Source organism: Crassostrea angulata, chromosome 5, assembly GCF_025612915.1.
Source record: "Crassostrea angulata isolate pt1a10 chromosome 5, ASM2561291v2, whole genome shotgun sequence".
NCBI classification, from domain to species: Eukaryota; Metazoa; Mollusca; class Bivalvia; order Ostreida; family Ostreidae; genus Magallana; species Magallana angulata.
Window position 1 is genome coordinate 8,567,646 of NC_069115.1, and position 21,860 is coordinate 8,589,505.

Below are 21,860 nucleotides of genomic sequence, written 5' to 3' on the forward strand. Positions count from 1 at the left end.
TCAATGCTCATTCAGTTGTAAAGTTTACTAGTTATGTAAATTTCTTTAAAAACTGGCTACTTGTTCCTAAAATAGTGCATTTTTGTATATTTTCATTACAATTACAAAGTAAACCTTCATCTCTCAACAAATGAGCATCAGTTTTTATTAAGAACTCGTAAAAGGGAAGAAAATCATACCAAGTTTAATAATATCTATAGCCGTCTTGCACTTGAACTTTTGCATTTAATTTCTCAATCTAGAAGTCCTCTCAAATCAATACACATTTCAAACGCACAAGTGATCCCAAAAGGGGAGGTAACTGTTTGAGCGATAACTCTTTTGATATAGGCGCGATGTCATTTTATCACATAATCCGAATTAATTTTAGGATATGTTTCAACAGTACATTATGTAAATGTTAATTTAAACATAGTGCTTCTGTTTTATTTATTTTAAAAGAGACAAGATGGTTACGATGAATCGTCCGCATTTCCTCTGTTGTATCATGGATGTAAACAAAAACCCGTTGTGTATCAGTTCTCTTGGTTAACCGCATTCGCGGAGTTATTGGTTTCTTAATATTTTTTTAGTAATGGGAGAAAAATATATAAGAGCTAATTGTACACAATTATTTGAGGGATTAGATGTCAACATAGACAAATGAAGCCCCTGATATTAATAAACTAACTAAATTGTTCTCATAATATATATTAAAGAATAAGATATGGAGTATTTTTTTCATTATTTATGTGCAGCCTTTGGCCAATGACTGCATATTCTATAGCACTGCTTGGGTCTGTTAATATTATTCTGGGGAAGGGGTTCAAAGGGGTAACTTTATTCTGTTTGCCAGGGGCCAGGTACCATGGTGTTTTACTATGTAAATTGTGAATTAAATTAGAATTTGCCACGGGGACTATACATGTAGATCTGTCCATGTATGAGGCCTTTTCCCATCCCCCATAAGCAATCAACAGTATTCACCTTTGTATTATACACATGTTACACTTGTAATTTAAACACTCATTAAAATTGACTTTTATTTTCATTCAACACATGCAGAATGATTAAGATTAAAGAGAGGGGGAGGGTTAGCATATCTATTCATTCACAAAATAATTTAAATTCTAAACGCTCATTTCTCATTACCGAGAAAGGAAAGAGAGTGTGTAAATCCTGCAACAAGGCGATCAAAAGTCATTTTTGGTTCACATCAATATATTGAATTTAAATAAGTCTGAATTCTCCCATGTGAGAGACTCTCTCTCCCGCCCATTTACATATCATCCCCTTTCCACTTCTCAAACAAAATTATATATATAGAAACAATTATATTTGGTTCATTTGTTTTATTAATTCAAGAAGATAAAGGGCCTTTCTGAAAAAAATTCTGTGACAACATTTAAACCTGACATATGCATGCAAACTCAAAATTGCAATTTCTTTTTATGATGTCAATGTGTTTATTGTATGACTTCTTAGTTCTGGTCCTCTTCTCTCTTCAAAAACACAGTCTTCCTGTTTCTAAAGTTCAGGTTTTTCTTTTCATCATTTCATCTTGTATATGACACCAGGATTAGGGTGCGGGTAAATGATCACCAATAAGAACATCATTTATGTAAATCTCAAGACAAAGCAGGTACCAGCTAAAATGAAAATTATATATATTTCAGTAAGTTTAACTTGTTATCAAAATGGCTGAAAGACTGAAATGGAGGATTTTCTACAATTTGATATTCAATGGAATTTATTTATCTTAATAAACATTTCATTATGTTTAGATGTGCATTTAATTTTGCACAAATTCAAATACAGCTTTTCAGTTTGATCGATTTGAAATTATTCGCATACTCACCCCTGATATGTGCATGATAATAGTTTAATCGCACCCCTTTATTTTACCTGGCCTGACCTTAAAAATGCACCTCTCTCTCTCTCTCTCTCTCTCTCTCTCTCTCTCTCTCTCTCACACACACACATTGATATTATATAATGCTGGTGCAGTCATGCAGTGTGAATTAAAACATATCATGTATTGTTGATTTGTTGATGAGCAATATTCAAAATTGTAGATTTATAAATAACATAGGTTTATATCAATCATTTTAAAACATTAAATGAAACCATTCGTACTTGAAAATACTTTTTCTAATTGAATTCTCATAGAATAATCAGATTGGTCATTATTTCAATGATAAATTATTGAACTTATACATGACTGTATGTTATTTGCTTACATTTTCTTCCAGCCTTTTTTTTCAAATCAGTGTGACACTTTTCAAATTACTCTGCAAATAACAAATTATAATTATGAGAAGTCATACAATTTAATTTACATGCATATAAGGACATGTCAACAGTAATTTGAACATTTTTGTGAAAGGTCTACATATATTATGCATGGATGGGTAAAATGACCAACACTTCAAATTTTATTTGAAAGTTACATATGCACATTCTACACAAACAATACCAGTATATGACCATGAATGTAGATTCCTCATTTAGAGAAAATCAGATGGAGACATGCAGTCATTTGTTTATTATTATTTGGGTTTTTTTTATTACCAATAGTACAGCATCATAAGTATGAACCCAGGTGACAAGATTTCAAACTGTTATGGTAGTAATATACCGAGTTCTAAAAACAAACTAGTAATAATTAAGAATTACTGTGCATAAACATCTTAATTAATATATCAACTGGATGACTGTGTAAACAATATAAATGAACTGTCATGGAAGAATTTTGAACACAGTAGAAAGGTGCTATTGATCAGCTGTTCATCAATTTCCAGAAAATGAAATCAGCATCTTTTAGCCTGCACTGTACTGATTTTCAGAAAATCAAATCAGCTGTTTTCACACAGTCTTTGTATTGTTTACTTACAAATTGAAATAAAAACAAACAGCTGTGTAAAGCTAAATATTGTCAGTACAAGTACTATGAACTGATTCGTGTCGATTGGTGAAAATGATCAACAATTTAACGGACTGGCAATAAAGCTACATGTACAATGTACATTGTATAGGCCTAAATGTAAACAATGCAGTCTCTCCTCATGTTTTGAACGAAACAACACATTAAGTCGATCAGAAATGCATCAACAGTATAAAATCACAATAAAATAGTTATTGAGCTATCTGGTATATTACAAATACACTGTATATCTAATCTAAATACCTGATAAATCATCAAAAGATCGCCATCATCGGGAATACCAGCTACACGTGTTTACATCGTCTGACGAGCGCTTTTGGGACGCAGATTCACACCCATACGACAGATGCGTTATGGAAATTCTTCGTATATTCTGATTGTTGTAAACTTATAAAAACACACATGAGTGATTCGTAGTTATATTTTGCTTATGAAGTATTAAATCAGCCGTATTTTACGCTTAAACTGCTGTTTTCGGTATATATTCTATATATGGTAATAGAGAGGCGGAGATATTATGACGTCATAACTCATTATCCCTTCATTAGCATATCAAAACGATGTGTTGCCTTATCTGTCCTGCGAAATAATAGAAATGGTGAGTAAGAAGGATGTCCGAAGTGAAAAATTGAAACGAGCAGGAAAATATATTCCTCCAAACTTACTCAAAAGAATCAACCGTCTGAGCCGAATTTCGGGCTATTTTTCCAAAATTATTATGAAAAGAACAGGTTCATTGTTCAGAAGATTAACCGGGAATTGATTTCATATTAATCGGTGTAGATACTCTATTTAAAAGAAATCGAGTTTGAAAAAAAAACGATAGGAATTTTTTACATTGGCAAACTACAAATGGCTGGATCTTTAGTAAAACGTTTCATATTCATTATGGATTTAAATATGCCTACACTATTGCGTAATATATGTCATTGGATAAAAAGATAAACTACAGTATGTATATATTACTAAAGTTTAAAACATTTATGGTGTGATTTCGATAGTAATACAAAATGTAGGAGGAATTGTAATAATGCATCCCCACAAGATTTCATTTCGCGAGGGGATGCTCCACTTTGCTGTGCCCTTGTTACATGTACATGTTTACCTCTATGTATTGAATCGGCATTAAATTTTTCATCGGGATCGTAATACGACAGCACTATAATTTGCTTTGGTCTTGGTACGCTCTATATTCAAATTGTTTTCGACTAGGAGTAATACCTTCACAACACCACTAAACCGCTGTTAAAAGATAAGTTTATTTATTATTCCTATAACTACGGTATTGTGGAAGCGTTTAAACACACATGGTGTTATTAACAGAAGGAAACTCAAAAGGATCGTTCCAATAGATGCATAATGAATTCTATCGGTAACAAAGCTGGTCGTAAGTATTGATCTACAGCTAAACAGAATCTAACTTGTAGGCTCTGTTAGCTTTGTTTCATAAATCGATTTTCTTCATACCTCGGGTCACGGAAACCTGTCATGTTATAGCTGTGTAATTCCATATTAATTTAATTGTTTATAATTTAGAAATTATTAATTGGATATTAATACATCTACAGTTTACGTTGTAAACCGATCCTTAATCCTGAAAAAGTAATTGTTTGAAACTATTACATTTTATACGGTAAGTAGACTGTTAATAATTCAGTGTGCGTGCAGTTTATCGATCAAAGTGCTGTATAATATACCCCAGTAATAACAAGCGTGATCATTAGGGGATTAGAAAAATTGATCTTATCCCGACTCATGTTCTGGTGTCAATCTTGTTTCTAATCATGCTCTAATGTTGTTTTCTAATTAAATTTTAAAAATTATGGGGAAGACGCAATATGATTATCTCTTTCTTTGACTCGCATTAAAGGTGGTGAAAGGAGAGAGATATACTCGAGTTGAAGTGTAAGAGAGCAATACGAGAGTTGTCTTTCGTGTCCTGTGTGTAAGAGTCGCCGGCACAGATCCAACAATTGTACTTGGAAAGAGTATCTTTTGCGTATACTTACATTTTTTGACCGGCCGTAAGATCAAGTACAATGTCCTTTTATGAATTTCAGAATGTTATCTTTTTTAGTTTGGTTTACTTTGGTTTGATTTTTTTCCATATTAATTCATATGTTTGTTTGCTTGATTGAGAGAGAAAGAGAGAGAGAGAGAACTTGTCTTATGATATTTATTTGGATTCTGAGCTTAATGTTCAGCGGTGTATAGAAAATAAACTTATATTACTGTTAGTTATATATATACAACCGTTATGTATAACGATCTATGTTGAAACTACTTCTGTTCTCCACAAACAGGACGGGACGTGGAATTAATATTTTCATTTTCTATATATAATTACAAGGTCAAATTGAGCAAAATATTACTTAGCATAAATGTGAATGTACATGTACTATACTGTTGAAACAGCAGACACTACATACTTTGTTACAATCACGAAGTGTTGATTGATTATGACGTTATTAATAAGTATTCTTTCTATCTCTCTAACTCTGTCAGCTAAAATATTTCTTTGGCAAAAATCGTTCTTCAATAATTTATTATTGTATGTAGCCAGGTGTTGGATTTTAGATCCACCCCATTGTTATATTGTCGTATATAAAAGTGATTTAAGGTAGAGTAAAAGGATGTGTGTTCACGTCAAATCATTACATGTACATAGTATGGGAGAGTTGGCAGATGTAGGCTGGTAAGATGTATGTCATTATCTCTTAATCTTTATAGTTCTAAATTCATAGTTCCATACATATTAAAATTATTCAATTCCGTAAAAGTTACAAAATTCTTAATAAGTGAATATTGTGAACACTGTGAAAAAGTTTATACTTAGTGTGATGTATAAATATTTTAGAACATATCCATATAAAATCAGTCTTAAACATTGAGCCGGTTTTGGGTCATTTGCTCATACCGACAGGTAACATTATTATTCTTGATACAATAGGATAACATTGTAAATTGACATTTTCAATGCCCATTTGTTTGCAAACACTTTCACAGTAATGACAACATGTGATGTTTTTATTCCAGTGCCTCCAAGCTACAGTGAGGCTGCTGACCCAAATGAACAGTCCAAACTCACACAGGGAGGTTATCAGGAAAACCACGATAAACAAGCTGTTGGTCAGTATGTAGACACACAATATCAACAGCCACCTGTGCCTCAACATGAAGGTTACCAATTTCAACCGCCAACAGAGCCTCAGCATCCGGGCTACCATTTTCAACCATCGTCAGGGCCTCAAGATCCGGGCTACAAATATCAGACCCCACCGATTGGCGCTCAATTTCCGAGCTGCCAATATCAACCGATAAGCGGCAATGCAGGGCAGCAGCCAATCACTGTAGTGGTAACCAATCTTTTTATTGGTATTATTTTTTATCAAATAAATTATGCAGTCAAAATTTTCTTAGCGACCACCCAAAAAACAGCCGCCACTCTTGACAAGCGGCCAGTTCTCTTTCACCCGAACGATTTTTCTTACATATTTGTCCCGGAATGAGCGGCCACTCATGTAACGTGGCCAGCCCCCAGTCAAATCTTTACCCACCATGTTATTAACAATTTTTCAAGCCAATTGCAATTGATCGCGATTCTGTAATGATATTCAATGTTTTATAAATCATCATAATATAATTTGAACTGCTCAATATGGTTACGTATCTCAAACAAGAGGGTTATACAGGGAATTATTGATGTTTTGAAAATAGTATTGCACAAAGATATGTCCGAGATAATAAGTGACATACGCACGTGTTCCAAACAATGGCTTCGATATGGCCGCAGAATTAAAAAAAAAATAATCTGTTTCAAATATAAGATTTTACAGAGTTATACATACGTAATAATCAATATATATATATATATATATAAATATATATATATATATATATATATATATATATATATATATATATATATATATATATATATATATATATATAAATAGTTTTCTTGAAAAAGTTGTGAGGAAAATCATTATTTTGTGTCGTAGAATAAACTATGGATAAATTTAGTTACTACGTACACATAAACTGCACTAATGACTTGTGAGACGATCGCGAACTGGAATAAGAGGCCACCTGTCTTAAGTTCTCTCGACTAGGCCTCTTAAACATGTTTGACTGTAAATAGCTATAATTATTTTTACAAGAAATGAAAAATAGAAATGGCGCACTGGAAACAACCCTCGACAATATCTTGACATACAAATGCTGATATATTGTATATAATTTAATTATTATTTTAAGATTTGTTTCAATTTTGTTTTTGATTTAAGCGATGTACTGTATATGAAGTATTTCCAAATTGTTTCTCAGGACTACATCATTTCATTTAGCTAACACAGCCTGGTCCCGCCCCGTTCGTCGTGAGTCCAGTCCCTCCCCAGCAGGAGTGGATGGTGCCCGCAGTTCTAGCTTGCTTTTTCTGCTTCTGGCCCACGGGGATCATTGCTATACTTGCAGCAGTCAAGGTGCGTTTATGTTTCATTTTCTTTGCAGATTATCTGCAGTTTCTGGATCAGGACAATTATGTTGCCTTAAACAAGTGGGATTCTTGTTCAATTCAATGAAATACATTTATCTTTCTTTAGGAGCCCTATCAGAAATTTTTATTTCTAATGAATTGGTATTGAACAAAAAAATAGTTAGGCAAAAAAATTAACATTTTTTCTTCGACTTGGGATGGATAATAGTTCATTTTATTGAGTAGAGATCGTTCAGTAAAATATCTTTAATTTTGCAAAGTGAGATCCAAACTAGATTGGTGTCTTTGGGAACCAATGTTAAGGACGAATAAAATACACTGATAGCTTTTTTTTTCTCTTTAATAAACTAATAAATATCCCTAGCACAAACAAAAAAACTTGGACAACGAAATATGTTGCTTTATTTAGAGGAAATGTTTTTGAAATATTTTGTTTATAAAAATCAACCTACAATTATTATTTAATATAGATTATAGTTTTAAGCGATAAATGCAACTATTGATTTGAAAAAAAAGAATTAACTTTAAAGAGACGCAACAAATATATAAGTATCATGATATATATTTTTAAACTCTTGCAAAATTTATTTATATTTAGTCTCTTTTTTAGTCCCCAACCGGTTTTCACCGGAGGGGACTATAGCTTTCCTCTGCGTCCGCCAGTCTGTCCGTCTGTTCGTCCGTCTGTCTTTACCACTTCAGTTTTCCCCACTTTTTTTCTTTATGCGTTTGAGGAATAATATGAAATTTGCTGAACAGCTTCAAAATATCAAACTACAGATCAAGTTTACACTTTTGTAGCGTCTATTTGACATTAATTTTTTATATTCCAATATTTAATGTTCGGGTTTGTTATCGGGCTCGATGTGTATCAAATAAACGAGGAAAGTATGTTGTCAGTAATAATACCATGCATTACTTGGACAATTCCTTTTATTGTTTCTAACAAACAAAAAGGTTCTGTAAAATAGTGTCAAGCATTGTGTTGTAAATTTAATCGACAGGGTTTTTTGTATTATTACAATCGGGTTCATTATCGGGTTGGTCTGTTGAGACGGTAAGAAATGATATTCTGCTATGTTACAGTGCATTGTTTTCACAAATATCTACAAACCGGTAGGGGACTTGTATTGCTTATGCAATACTCTCAGAATGCTTGTTATAAAATTAATGTTGTTTTATTGCTTAGTACATAATTGTCAACATTTACTTAGTTTTACTTAATATTATTCCTGTTAAAAGCAGCCTTTGCTTATTTTGCATATTCACATCTGTGCAGGGGCATCACTAGTGAGCATTGGCTTCCAAATATCTTGTTTTGCTAGTTCATATTACAGAAATGGTGCAAAAAAACGTGTTCTTTTTAATTGTTTTTGGCTGTTTTGGTGACATTAAATTTGTGTTTATTCCAAAAACAAGACCGGACAAAGTTGTACCTTTCTTCTCGGAAAGCTTGCAATATTTTTTTCTGTAAATTTCACTTTACAATTTTTAAATATTTAAAAGCATTGCTTGTTTTAATACAAAAGTCTAAGAAAAATAAAATAAGAAATCATATCCGAATTTAATTTCTGAGATTTAAATACATGATGTTTTTTTTCACACAGGCGAGGTCTGCAGCAGCTAATGGGGACGTTGTTGAAGCGCAAGCGCAGTCAATCCGCGCGCGCAAATTCGTGATTGTGTCCATAGTGTTGGGAATAATCATCTACGTGTTCATCATCGTTATTCGTGTTATTTTCTACTCATCGTACTATGCTTTATAAGGCAGACAACAACTGCAATACTTTTTAATCTTACAAAAACATTGCTGACAATTCTTACAATGATTTATATGTACAGTTACTGTTGTTGATGAAGAAATAAATACTGTATCGAAGTTAAAAGATGGATTGGAGTCGAACCTGGTTGCTATGTGTTCAATCCTGTAAAATGCGATGGACTTTTGAGTTGCTTCAATCACATACCAACCAAGTTAACATCCTTGTGAGTTTTGAAATTTTTAATTATTTTCTTACGTTAAGGAAACAGCTGTTTAAATCCCGGTTTTTTAATGTCCGAGTCCTAATATCATTTATGCGTCATGGTAGAGAAACACCGGATGCTTATAACGTCGGTGAAGCCCTCGCTTATTGTCGGGAATTAAATATTTGATATAATGATTAAAGATAACATTTTAAAAAATGCTCGAACCATGATCATTGAGATGTAACCTTTATTCAAAATGCACGCAACCAGGAAGTTATATTTATCAGGTCATTGTAATCTTTTCATAATTGATCACGTCCTCTTGACAACAAAGGTCGAATATTATTGCCTAACAGATTAGGCATTAAATGGCGGAAATAACAAAGAGATAAGTTCAATGTTATGCGTACCATGACTTTTGATTACCATAGATACTTGATTAGATAATGCGTACTAAAATTAACGTCTATAACAAATTTGTATTGACATGATCATTATCAATTATCCAATTTTTAATGGATTTAACGGTTTATCGTTTTTAACAGTTATGCATAATGTTATCTTTTAAATTATCTTTGTATAAACAATGATTGTTGTCAATCAGGTCAGGGAAATAACGGCGATCAGTGTTGTTGTCCTTTCGCGGTTTCGTATTTTGGGTAAAAAAAAATTCTCACAATTTTTTAATTATAGTTTACATTAATCGTCGTCCTTGTCAATAAACATCCGTTTAGTACTGTTTGAACGTAAAATAAGTAAGTAAATCGAACCGTGCCGTGCAAGAAGCGAACCCTTCCTTACAAAAGCGTTACGTTCTGTTCATAAACACAGTACAAATCGTACAGAACGAAACATGGCGACTGGTGAAGTCACATGAATACACTTCAGGACCGATTTACCTGTATGTTATTCAACTGAGGCGTCGTATCTATCTTTATGTTTTATAGATAGGTTAAAAGACAACACTTATTAAGATTCACGTAAAAGAAAGCATATTTCTCTTTCTTGCTCTCTCCAGATTAAAATGCAACTCATAGTCTCTCACAAACGGACTTCTTTATCCAGAACAATAGTAAACATATTAATTATAATATCATTCAATATATATCTCGGTTTCCCCCCTCGTTTTTGCATTGATATCTATTTCATAATTATTTGTATTTGTTTTGAGTGAATACCAGTGTTATTTGTAGGACTTTGAATAAATTAACTTTTTAAAATAAAACTACATATATATGACTGATTTTAAATTGTACCATTTCTGATGTGTATTCTCCTTCACTAAGAGTGGTTGACAGAAGAAAAATCAAGTGAAAATAGATTATCTGTATACTTATCTGCTAGTTGTACTTTAAAAGTATGATTTGTGTTTTTGCACATTTCACTGCTTAATGATGTTTTGCACAAAATATATTAAAAGAAAATTATTCATGACTGGTGTCTTGCGTGTAAAATCATTCATGCCTTTTCTAGTTAAATAATAAGCACAATATTTGAAGTCACGAAGTGACAATCATTTGATATATTTTATTGTTTTCTACATGCAAAAAAGTTATAAAAAAAAACCACTTCTAAATTCAGTTACGTTTTTTTCTTGATGAATAGAAGGTATTTGAAAGACCTGCTTTGACTGTTACATGTAAGAAGAATATTAAAAAACCATTCATCGAGAGACGAAATAACAAATTCGCACCTGTTACTTCAAAAGACATCTACAATGTATTTAGTGAGATATTAAAACATAACTGAAATTCATATTCTTTTTCTTATAAAACTAGAACCTTGTTTTTGATGAAATAGATGTACTTTAAAAATTATATAAAGTACATAAATGATGTACTATATCCACATTTTCACTTTTGTCCCGTCTTTGTAAATCTTTGTTTTAGAATAAACTTTTTTTTTACATTAAATTGAGTATGTTTCTTTAACTAATTAATACATGTAAAGAAAACTTAATTAATTATATTTTTCTAACTTATTAATACATGTTATCATATGCTGATCAATAACTTTTCTCAGCACATTTTTGAGTTTGTTTGATGTATGGGAAGTGGAATCAGTAGGCATTAATACTTTTATGACATATTTTCAAAGATAACAGCGATATGAATCAAATTACCAAAGAATGAAAACAATTAAACCTAATGACTGTTAACTGATAGCTGTTTTCCCATCAAACAACGCAATATTAACAAAAAGCACTTATTCAATTTTATAGATTTCTGAATAAATATTTCCTAAATCGTAATCATTTAAGTAGATTCAAGCATTTTGAAAGAAAACAAAAATTAAAGACAAGGTCCAGGAGGAAATGCATGGATATAAACCCTGTAATTCCGTTTATTTCCATTTCCGTTTATTTAATTTCCTCATTACATAAATTTTACTTCACTGCCTTCCTATACTGAAATTTGAAGCATTTATAAATGAAAATCAGGAAATGTTCTATCATATATCTAATTGTGTTTGGTCTAAAATTTACTTAAAAACTCTAAAAGAGATCTTACATTGCAACTATTTATCCAATATTTAACAAGCACCGGGCAGAACACCATGTCGTCTGTTACAGTATCAGAACGTGAGTTTTTTCGCATTATTTTTTTATTTTTCGGAACATGCATGATAATTGAACCGATTTATTTGTATTTTATTGTACCTTATACATGTATAATAATTCTATTTGTGATATGATTAATGATTATAACAACAATTTCCGAATGCCATTACTAATATATGATCTTTGTTTTGTAACTTTGTGATTTAAAAAATATAACTGTTCATTATTTAACAGATACTAGTAAGGTATTAAATTGAATTAAATGTGAAAATGTACTTAAAATTTTTTGGATCCTGACATTTACTGAAACATAAATTTTGATATGACAAATATATGATGAACTTTCCTTAATTATACGGCATATTCAATTTGTCAGCATAACTTACTTTTTAATGAATTAATAACCAAATGATTGTTCCAAAATTAATGTGAATTTTGGAAATAATGTTAAATTTTCGCTATAAGTGTAAAGACACATCAATTAATAATTTTTTTGTTTTATTTCGTGAATTATACTAAAATGTAGGGTTTTTTGTTTAATATTTTGCGTTTTTATTTCTTTAGGACCACATGGCTTTCAATATTCAGGCAACCAACACAGTTACCAACCTCTATACAACCCCCAGGGCCAAGATATGACATCAGTGGTACAGTAATGTTTTTTCATATATGTATTCAAGCATATGAGCACATACCCTTAATTACATTTAGCGCAGGCAGTATTTTCAACCTGAAATCACTTTATATGATGCGCGTACCTGCATCAATTATATACTGATACTTACAAAAAGTTGTGATAGACTTTGCTTAACTATCGAATCAGATATTTTTGACAGACACTAAGGCTAAAAGACATCCTATCTTTAGTAGTACATAAAATGTTCTCATTTCTTGTACGAAAACTACCATCTAAGTTCTTTAGTGAATAACTTTTGTAAATGCGTAAACATATAGTAAGTATTTAGTTTATGTCTAATTTTGAGTAGACTTGAGAAGAACAAATTAAATTGGTAGAAACGTAAAAGGTTGTGGCCTAAACTGTGCCTGGTCGCTGGTGATCTACGTATTAAAAAACGGACATTCATGCGACCCAGGTTTTAGCAGGACGTTCATTTTCTGCGGTGTTTTTTTCATTGGCTTGTGAAGGATGAACTAGAAACCTTGATGCAAATTTGGGTTTAAGTTTTAATACAATGTCATGATACAATAAATAAAAAATGAAATCAAACAATAAAAATGCCTAAAATAGACGAGGGATGTCAAGAAAACAGACACAATTATATTTTTATTACGTTATTTTTGGACATTTTCACTATCTATATTTGAATCCAGGTTACGCATGTTCTATTGAATGCTTAATTTTTGGTTGTAATTATTTACATCAATAAGGACATCAAGTTTTGTATTTATCTTTGTGCAGGTCAGACAGCCTGGAGTTGCGCCTACGGTTGTCAACCGAGCTCAATACCGGGATTGGATGGCTCCGGCTGTCCTCTCTTGTTTGTGCTGCTTTTGGCCGACGGGACTATGTGCTATTATTGCTGCTAGCAATGTAAATATCATACAATATTCATAACAGTTCCATATAAGGGATGGGAGAATAATCTTCTCTGAAAGCGTGACTCTAATTGAGTATAAGCATATTTGTTGTACCAACCAATGCTGAATATAATAATTACTTCTGATTTGTTTTGCATGCCCATATGTTTCAAATGGATGAGATTTTAACAATAAAGGTTTCCAACCTTCAGTGTGGTAAATTTCAAATTGTTATATAATCTTATAAACAAATCATATGTTGTTCATGGAATTGATATAATTAAATTAAAAGAAAATTATTATGTAGCAAAGTCAAAGATTTACAACGAATTATGCAATAGAACAATGGATAAATATTATAAATTTTATGAAAGTCGATTCCGTTTTAATTTTATTGAACCTTGAATATTTCAAGTGCATTAAAATGTTTCTAGTTCATAGAGCGTTGTTTTTTAAAAATGTTTGCAAACTTTTGTATTTATTTTCTTTCTGATGAACTTTTTCTTTTTTAACAGGCTAATCAAGCAGCAGAAGCCGGGGATGTGATAGAAGCGGAAAGACAGTCAAGAAGTGCGCGCACGCATGTGATTGTTTCCGTGATATTGGGAATTATTGGGATAATTCTGATCATTGTTTTTCAGGTGTTTCTTCAACCATCTAACGATATGAATAGGATCCATTAGTGCTCATCCTTCAATGAATGGTAGTTACATTGAAAAGTTAAAAATACTGAACAATTTTCTCACTTATTTAAACACACCATCTAAGATGCTTTGAAGGTTGCGTTTTCATTAAAAGAGGATATACTGTTAAATCATTACCAATCAGATATGCCTTGACATTTTAAATATGATACATATATTTTGTTGTCTATGTTCATTATTTGTAAGTGTAATTATAAAAGAGAGTTTACATTGTTTGTGTCTATATTACATGAACCTCGTTAAATTATAAATACATATTTAAGTACACTTGTTTGTTATTTTTGTTTTAGATCAGCGTTTGTGATACAAGACATTGCAGAAAGCAAACAAAATTTAATTTTTTTCGCTGTTGCTTATCAATAAATTGAATTGTTATTTCTGTTGTATTGAACTTGTCAAATAAATTTGTTTATCAGGAGAATTTTGTATTCTATAATGATTACAATAGATTTTACAGTGTGACTGTTGGGGTAAGCGCAGCATAAACTACACATATCTCACATTATTTTAAACTTCATGTACATGAATCGCCTTCAATCCCACAATATACTTTTACCAAAGCCCAAAATCCAAAATTGCAACCAACATCTGTTTTTTTCATTTTTGTCCGGCCCTGGGCTATTTTATACCGACTTCCACATAATAATCAACTCACTCAAAATGTTCTTTAAACGCTGATGAGAGGTCTTTGAAATAAAAAGTTGGTTTGATCAAATATTTTTAGTCTTTTACTACGACTTAGGAGAAACTTTGAAAGGCAGAATCAGTCAGTTTTGGATTATTTGTCATTATTTTTTTTTCTTTTGTTCACTGTTAACTGATATTTATTTTAATTATTTTTTTTTCAGTCAAATTAGAGTTTGTTGCCTTAAAATCTACATGCAGACTTTAAATAAAGCTTATCATATCTAAATTGCTACATAACTATTGTTTTCATATTTTCCGTTACGTACGCTAAATATAGATGTTTGTTGAAAGCATTTCCTCAATTCTTTTAAGATGTGTATGTAATAGGGTGCATTTTATGATAATTACATTCATGCATATTATTCATATTTCATCATCATCATCCTATATTCCATATTTTACATGTACATATTTAGAAACAGACTAATATCCCTATAACTCCCTGTCTTTTATGCATCTATCAAGTAATCATTACTTAATTACCTATTCTAGTGGTTTCTAATATTTTATAGCCCTAAGTCATTTCACCTGTATGGTCAGTTACATACATGTGGACAAGATCAGGTGGTTTACTTAGCCAATAGTATGTTTTTATGATTTTTCCCGCTTTAACTGAGTAGCCTTTGTGACAGACCAAGGCTAGTATTCCTAGGAGTAAGACCTAATTTCTTCAAGAGACGATTTCACTTATTTATTTATTTCATCAACATATTTGAATTAGTCATTTATATTAGAGACTAGCTACCATTGTCAGAGTAATCTGCAGGATTGTGCATGAAACCTTGTTCCATAAACAGGGTTTAAATCCTTTAGTCCTATCCATGTATCCGAATAAAATGAAGAACCCTTAAAGTGGACTTGTTTGTTTCTTTGGGACAACCCACTATCACATGTATATATAAATTACCCATACCTAATCAAAGGTTTAATCTATACCACTATTTTAATACAATAGACTCGAATTGTTGGGTTTTAAAACCGAGAAATCGGAAGAGTATTGTCTTTTGTTTTATATATGTTAAACATTATTGTACTTGAAGATTACTAATTTGTTTTTATTTTTATTCTCAATCAAGCTTTGCTAATTAATAATCAACGAAAATTCTTTTTAAAAATCAAAATTATCAAAGGCTTAAGTGAGCTTTTTCGATCACAATTTGTTCGTTGTCGTCGTTGTAAACTTTTCACATTTTCACATCCGCTGGACAGATTTCAACCAAATTTGGCACAAAGAACCACTAGGTAAAGGGGATTAAAGTTTGTTCAAATGAAGGGCCACGCCTTCTTTAAAGGGAAGCTAATTGAGAATGATTAAAAATTTGTTGGTATTTTTCAAAAATCTTCTTCTCAAAAACTTTTAGGCCTGAAAAGCTTAAACTTGTGTGGAGGCATTCTCAGGTAGTGTAGATTCAAGTTTGTTCAAATCATGGCCCCCGGGAATAGGGAGGGGCCACAAGAGGGGGATCAAGATTTACAAAGGAATATGTAGAAAAAATCTTTGAAAAATCTTCTTCTAAAAAACTATCAGGCCAAAACAGCTCAAATTGAAATGGGAGCATCCTCAGATAGTGTAAATTCAAGTTTGTTCAAATCATGGTCCCCGGGGGTAGGGTGGGGCGACAATAAGGGGATCGAGTTTTACAAATGAATATAAAGAGAAAATCTTTTAAAATCTTCTTGTCAAAAACTATTAGGCAAGAAAAGCTCAAATTAAAGTGGAAGCACTCTCCGGTAGTGTAGATTCAAATTTCTTCAACTCATACTCCCTGGTGGTACATGTATGGTGGGGCCACGATGTGGGAATGGGTTTTTACATAGGAATATATAGAGAAAATCTTAAAAAATCTTACTCTCAAAAACAATTAGGCCAGAGAAGCTCAAATTGAAATAGAAGCATCCTCAGGTAGTGTAGATTCAAGTTTATCCAAATCATTGTCCCCGGGGGTAGGGTGGGGCCACAATAGGGGGATCAAGTTTTGCATAGGAATATATAGAGAAAATCTTAAAAAATCTTCTTCTCAAAAACTATTAAGCCAGAAAAGCTCAAATTATAATAGAAGCATCCTCAGGTAGTGTAGATTCAAGTTTGTCCAAATCATGCTCCCCGGGGGTAGGGTGGGGCCACAATAGGGGGATCAAGTTTTGCATAGGAATATATAGAGAAAATCTTTCAAAATCTTCTTCTCAAAAACTATTAAGCCAAAAAAGCTCAAATTAGAATAGAAGCATCCTCAGGTAGTGTAGATTCAATTTGATCATATCATGGTCCCCGGGGGTAGGGCGGGTCCACAATAGGGGGATAAAGTTATAAAGAGAAAATCTTTAAAAATCTTCTTCTCAAAAACTATGGGGCCAGAAAGGCTCAAATTAAAATGGGAGCATCGTCAGATAGCGTAGATTCAAGTTTGTCCAAATCATGCTCCCCGGGGGTAGGGTGGGGCCACAATTTGGGGATCAAGTTTAACATAGGAATATATAGAGAACATCTTTTAAAATCTTCTTCTCAAAAACAATTAGACCTAGAAAGCTCAAATTGGTATGTAACCATCCTCAGATAGTGTAGACTCAAGTTTGTTCAAATCATGGTCCCTGGAGGTAGGGCGGGGCCACAATGGGGATACATTTTTATATATAAATAAAATCTTTAAAAATCTTCTCAAAACTATTAGGCCAGGAAAGCCCAAATTTGGTTGGAAGCATCCCCAGATCGTATAGATTCAAGTTTCTTTAAATAATAGTCCAGGGGTAGGGTGAGGCCACAATGGGGGATGAAGTTTTACATAGATATATGGAGAAAATCTTTAAAAATCTTCTTTTTAAAGACTATTTGGCCAGAAAAGCTTTAACCTGTGTAGAGGCATTTTCGGGTAGTGTAAATTCAAGTTTGCAAAATCTCAGTCCCTAGTGGAAGGGTGGGGCCGTGATGGCGGTTTGAATTTTTACATCGGAAGTAGTAAGGTATATAGTCTGCGGTCAGTGTGGGGTCAGTGACGTCACGACCCATCCCATCAGTGTGGGTCAATGACCTTACAACCATGAACCTGTCTGGGGTCAAAAATCGTCTAGGGTCACCCATCCCATAAAGCAGTCTGGGGTCACCCATCAGCGTGATAAATCCGTCTGGGGTCACCCATCCCATAAAGCAGTCTGGGGTCACCCATCAGCGTCTGGGGCCACCCATCCTATAAATTCTGGGATCAGAATACGTCTATATAAGAGAGTTGTATTATTAAACATCTAAAATAAACAATAATGGAAGAATACATAACAAATGAAAACGATTTAACACAAACAGAAAAAAATCTAAGAAATTTCTTGCAAAATGGAGCTGCTGTTAAAAAACTGATTGATGAATATATAGCGAATAATGAGAACTCTATAACTTGTGATTTTTGTAAAAAACAGTACTATTTAAGAACAAAAGTGGTACATGAGAAACATTGTCTCGTGAGATTGGCCCTGGAATCCAGAAAGGATCCCACAAAAATGTCTACATTTTGTTTGCGTGCAGATGGTTTTGAAAAAGAGTCTTTGAAAGAAATGACCGACTTTGCAGAGGTCCTTAAAATCACCATGGCTGACCGTGTACCTAAAGAAATAATGGAACATGCTCTTTCAAAGTCAATTGATGAAAGTTATAACAATGGTACGATGGAGTTCTTATGTCCAGATGGAATATGGCGATCACGAGATCAGGTTGAGAAAAAAGAATGGTACTTGTATGAACTGAGATCTCTCTTTCAAAGTCGTTGGGAAGTCAAGTGCTGTTAATATTGTTGAAGATAATTGAACTAAGTATAATATTAACGATGGAAAAGAAAATCAAATTTGATGATAATGTGTGCACATATTTGATTCCATTAGAAGACAGAAAAGGAATATGGATGCAATATGCAATAGACAGAGCCCATTTTAAGAGAAGAATTGAAAAGGCCGAAGAATCTCTAGCACCAGTACTACGTAAAAAACTAATCGAATATAAGTTGAATACGACCATTATGGTCTAGCATCGGGGTTTTACTATTAACAAAAGTCTGCAGTCAAAAATGTCTGGGGTCATTTTAATTAAAGATGTATACTGTTGATTAAGTCTAGAATCAGGACTTTACTATTAAAAATGTCTGCAGTCAAAAAATGTCTAGGGTCATTTTTTATCACGCAAAATTTATGTCTGCGGTCAATTAAATCACGTGTTATTTTTGGTATAAAAACGTCGCATTTTTATGTGACTTTCATCAGATCTAAGCTACACTTAGAAGAACCAACATCTCTCTCTCTCTCTCTCTCTCTCTCTTTATAAAACAAAATATGGAGAAAAGGCACCAAGACATTATCAAGGCAAACTACTCTACTTTAGTGCAAAACATAACGACCTCATCGGTTGCCGGACATCTATTTGCTTCCAACATTATTACCTATGAAATGCGGCAGCAGATTGAAGCTGAAAAAACCAGCTATGATCGAAATAGAAAACTATTAAGCATCATTCTACGGAGAGGTCCGAGAGCTTTTACAGGTCTCAGGATGGCACTCCTGAAAGCCAATCAAAGAGACTTGTTTAAGCTTCTTTTACCTGAAGATAATACTGTATCTGAATACGACAAAAAGTTAGCCATGGCCAGATCACTAGTTCACGATACGACAGAAACATCTGTTGGTGTCAACCAGCCAAAGACCTACCGTACAGAACGACAAAAATCTCAAGAGGAACGATGCAGAATCAGCCTGGATGACTTCAGTGACATTTTCCTGACAGCCGTTCCTTTCAAAAATAAGATCAATATTCACATTCGTCACTTCACAGAGTCCAACGGTCGCTATATCGCAACAAAGAAAGGGGTTACGTTTTCACTTCCTCGATGGGTGATGTTTGAATCTCTGCTCCCGGATATAGAAAGATGTATGCAGAACAAAGAGAACAATTGTGAAATGAAGTGGCACATTGGAGGTGGAGTGTACGTCTCCATTAACCCTGGATATTCAACAGTGGACATCAGACACTTTTGGAAGCCAGAAGATGCTGTCAAACCGGTACCAACAAGAAAGGGTGTGACCCTAAACAGACAAAAACTGAGTAGATTGCTTCAAGCTACCCAGGAATTAAGAGAATGTGTCCCAGAGCTAAATGATACAGATCTGTGCGCATTCAGTGAATCACATCAAAACCAGCTTGGGATGTTAAATTGCCCAGAATGCACTCCCTTCGGATACGAACCTCAGGAAGTTAATACGTCCATGGAATGCAATGACGGTGACTCACAAGAAACATTGATAATCGAATGTGACACTGACTAAACCAAAGATATTGTATGATGTGTATCTATGAAAATATTGTTTTAATAACATATTCGCGAGTACAATCGTATTTGTGCAAACAATTATTGACCCTCTGAATAAAATCATATATATTGTATATTTATAAATGACTCCTGTTTTCATTTTATTATTAAATACTAGCTAAAAACAAGAATTAATCAGTATGAGTCAGGATGGCAAAGAACACAGACTATCTAAAAAAAATATATTATACTCCAGGAAATCCCGAGGCATTTGCAGGACCAGAAAAACTTTACCAAGCTGTAAAAAAGGAGGGAAAATATAAAATTGGAAGAGTGAGGATAAGACAGTTTTTAAACAATGAAGACCCTTACAGTTTAATGAAACCTATCCGACGCACATTTCCTCGTTCAAGGGTCGTGGTGGACACCATTGACTCGATGTGGGACGGAGATTTAGCTGACGTTAGCAACATTTCTTCCCATAATGACGGATATAAATTTTTGCTAGTGTTAATCGATATATTTAGTCGCTTTCTGTTCTTAATACCACTGAAAAATAAACAACATCAAAGTATAACTGATGGTTTTAAATTGGTTTTTCAAAGTGGACGCAAACCAAATACGATTAGAACAGACAAAGGAAGCGAATTTAAAAATCGCTGGGTGAAAGCGTTTTTTAAAAAAGAGGGAATTCACACCATATACACTCAAAACGAAACTAAAGCAAATTATGCGGAGAGAGTTATCAGGACAATGAAAAACCTGATGTACCGTTATTTTCTTAAAAACAGAACTTATCGATATGTTGATGTTTTACAAGATTTAGTGAGTAGTTATAACCAAAGACCTCACAGATCGTTAGGAGAACGAGCACCTTCAACTGTCAATAAGGAAAATGCGGATGAAATAAGACTAGTTACTTATCTCACAACCAGAAAACAAAGACCTAAGGCGAAAGTCAGTATGAAAACCCCGTTGAAGTCAATGGATACAAAATTAAGAAACAAGCCTAAGTTTAAATACAAAATTGGAGACAATGTACGCATCTCACAACTGAAACATCCTTTCCAAAGAGATTATCAACAAAAATGGACAGAGGAGTATTTTAAAGTGACCCAGAGATACAAAAGAGACGGAATCCCTGTGTATAAGGTGAAGGATTTAACTGATGAACAAATTGAGGGTACATTTTATCAATCAGAACTTCAAAAAGTCGTAAAGTCAAGTGATGTTTTGTACAGAGTTGAAAGGGTACTGAAAAGAAGAAAGCGTGGCAATAAAAAGGAAGTGCTTGTAAAATGGGACGGATGGCCTACTAAATTCAATTCCTGGATTCCGGAAAGTTCCCTGGAAAAAACTTAAAAAGCAGTTGACTTTCAATATTCGGTATCAATCAGGATGAGTCTACGAATGGTGTTGACGTCCACAGACAGCTCCGAATATTTTGACAATAAACCCAATTGTTTTCGAGTTCACTTGAATAAACAAATTCAATTGGATGGATACTGGACAGTTGCTTTAACAGAATTTACTACAGAGAGCTGGGATCCATCTAAGAAAACTTCCGATGTGTACATATGCTGTGACATATGTGAGGAAACCATTGTTGGTGGCAAGGACGTACCCCTCTTACGACGAGTTTTTCTTGGAGAAAAACAGGAAAACAACATCATCTACACGTTACCTTATTACCTTCCCGTAAAGA

The 21,860-nt window shown here is 33.2% G+C and overlaps 3 protein-coding genes and 1 long non-coding RNA gene across 4 annotated transcripts; 3 read left to right on the top strand and 1 right to left on the bottom strand.

Annotated features, from left to right (window-relative positions):
* Nucleotides 1-1,051: 1,051 nt before the first annotated feature.
* On the bottom strand, nucleotides 1,052-3,416 carry LOC128183406 (uncharacterized). Its single transcript, XR_008243590.1, has 3 exons — nucleotides 3,167-3,416; nucleotides 2,220-2,270; nucleotides 1,052-1,628 (listed from the first exon to the last, which is right to left on the bottom strand). It is a non-coding gene; the product is annotated as an uncharacterized LOC128183406 (long non-coding RNA).
* Nucleotides 3,417-4,081: 665 nt separating this feature from the next.
* LOC128183401 (proline-rich transmembrane protein 1-like) lies at nucleotides 4,082-11,183 on the top strand. Its single transcript, XM_052852383.1, has 4 exons — nucleotides 4,082-4,310; nucleotides 5,960-6,279; nucleotides 7,270-7,404; nucleotides 9,026-11,183. The coding sequence occupies exons 1-4, from the start codon at nucleotides 4,283-4,285 to the stop codon at nucleotides 9,182-9,184; spliced, it is 642 nt and encodes a 213-aa protein (XP_052708343.1). The 5' UTR covers nucleotides 4,082-4,282; the 3' UTR covers nucleotides 9,185-11,183.
* A 1,054-nt stretch (nucleotides 11,184-12,237) lies between these two features.
* On the top strand, nucleotides 12,238-14,456 carry LOC128183405 (proline-rich transmembrane protein 1-like). The gene is made up of 3 exons (XM_052852387.1): nucleotides 12,238-12,593; nucleotides 13,367-13,498; nucleotides 14,001-14,456. The coding sequence occupies exons 1-3, from the start codon at nucleotides 12,582-12,584 to the stop codon at nucleotides 14,166-14,168; spliced, it is 312 nt and encodes a 103-aa protein (XP_052708347.1). The 5' UTR covers nucleotides 12,238-12,581; the 3' UTR covers nucleotides 14,169-14,456.
* A 4,728-nt stretch (nucleotides 14,457-19,184) lies between these two features.
* LOC128183399 (uncharacterized) lies at nucleotides 19,185-20,171 on the top strand. The gene has a single exon (XM_052852381.1). The coding sequence runs from the start codon at nucleotides 19,185-19,187 to the stop codon at nucleotides 20,169-20,171; it is 987 nt and encodes a 328-aa protein (XP_052708341.1).
* The last annotated feature ends 1,689 nt before the right edge of the window (nucleotides 20,172-21,860 follow it).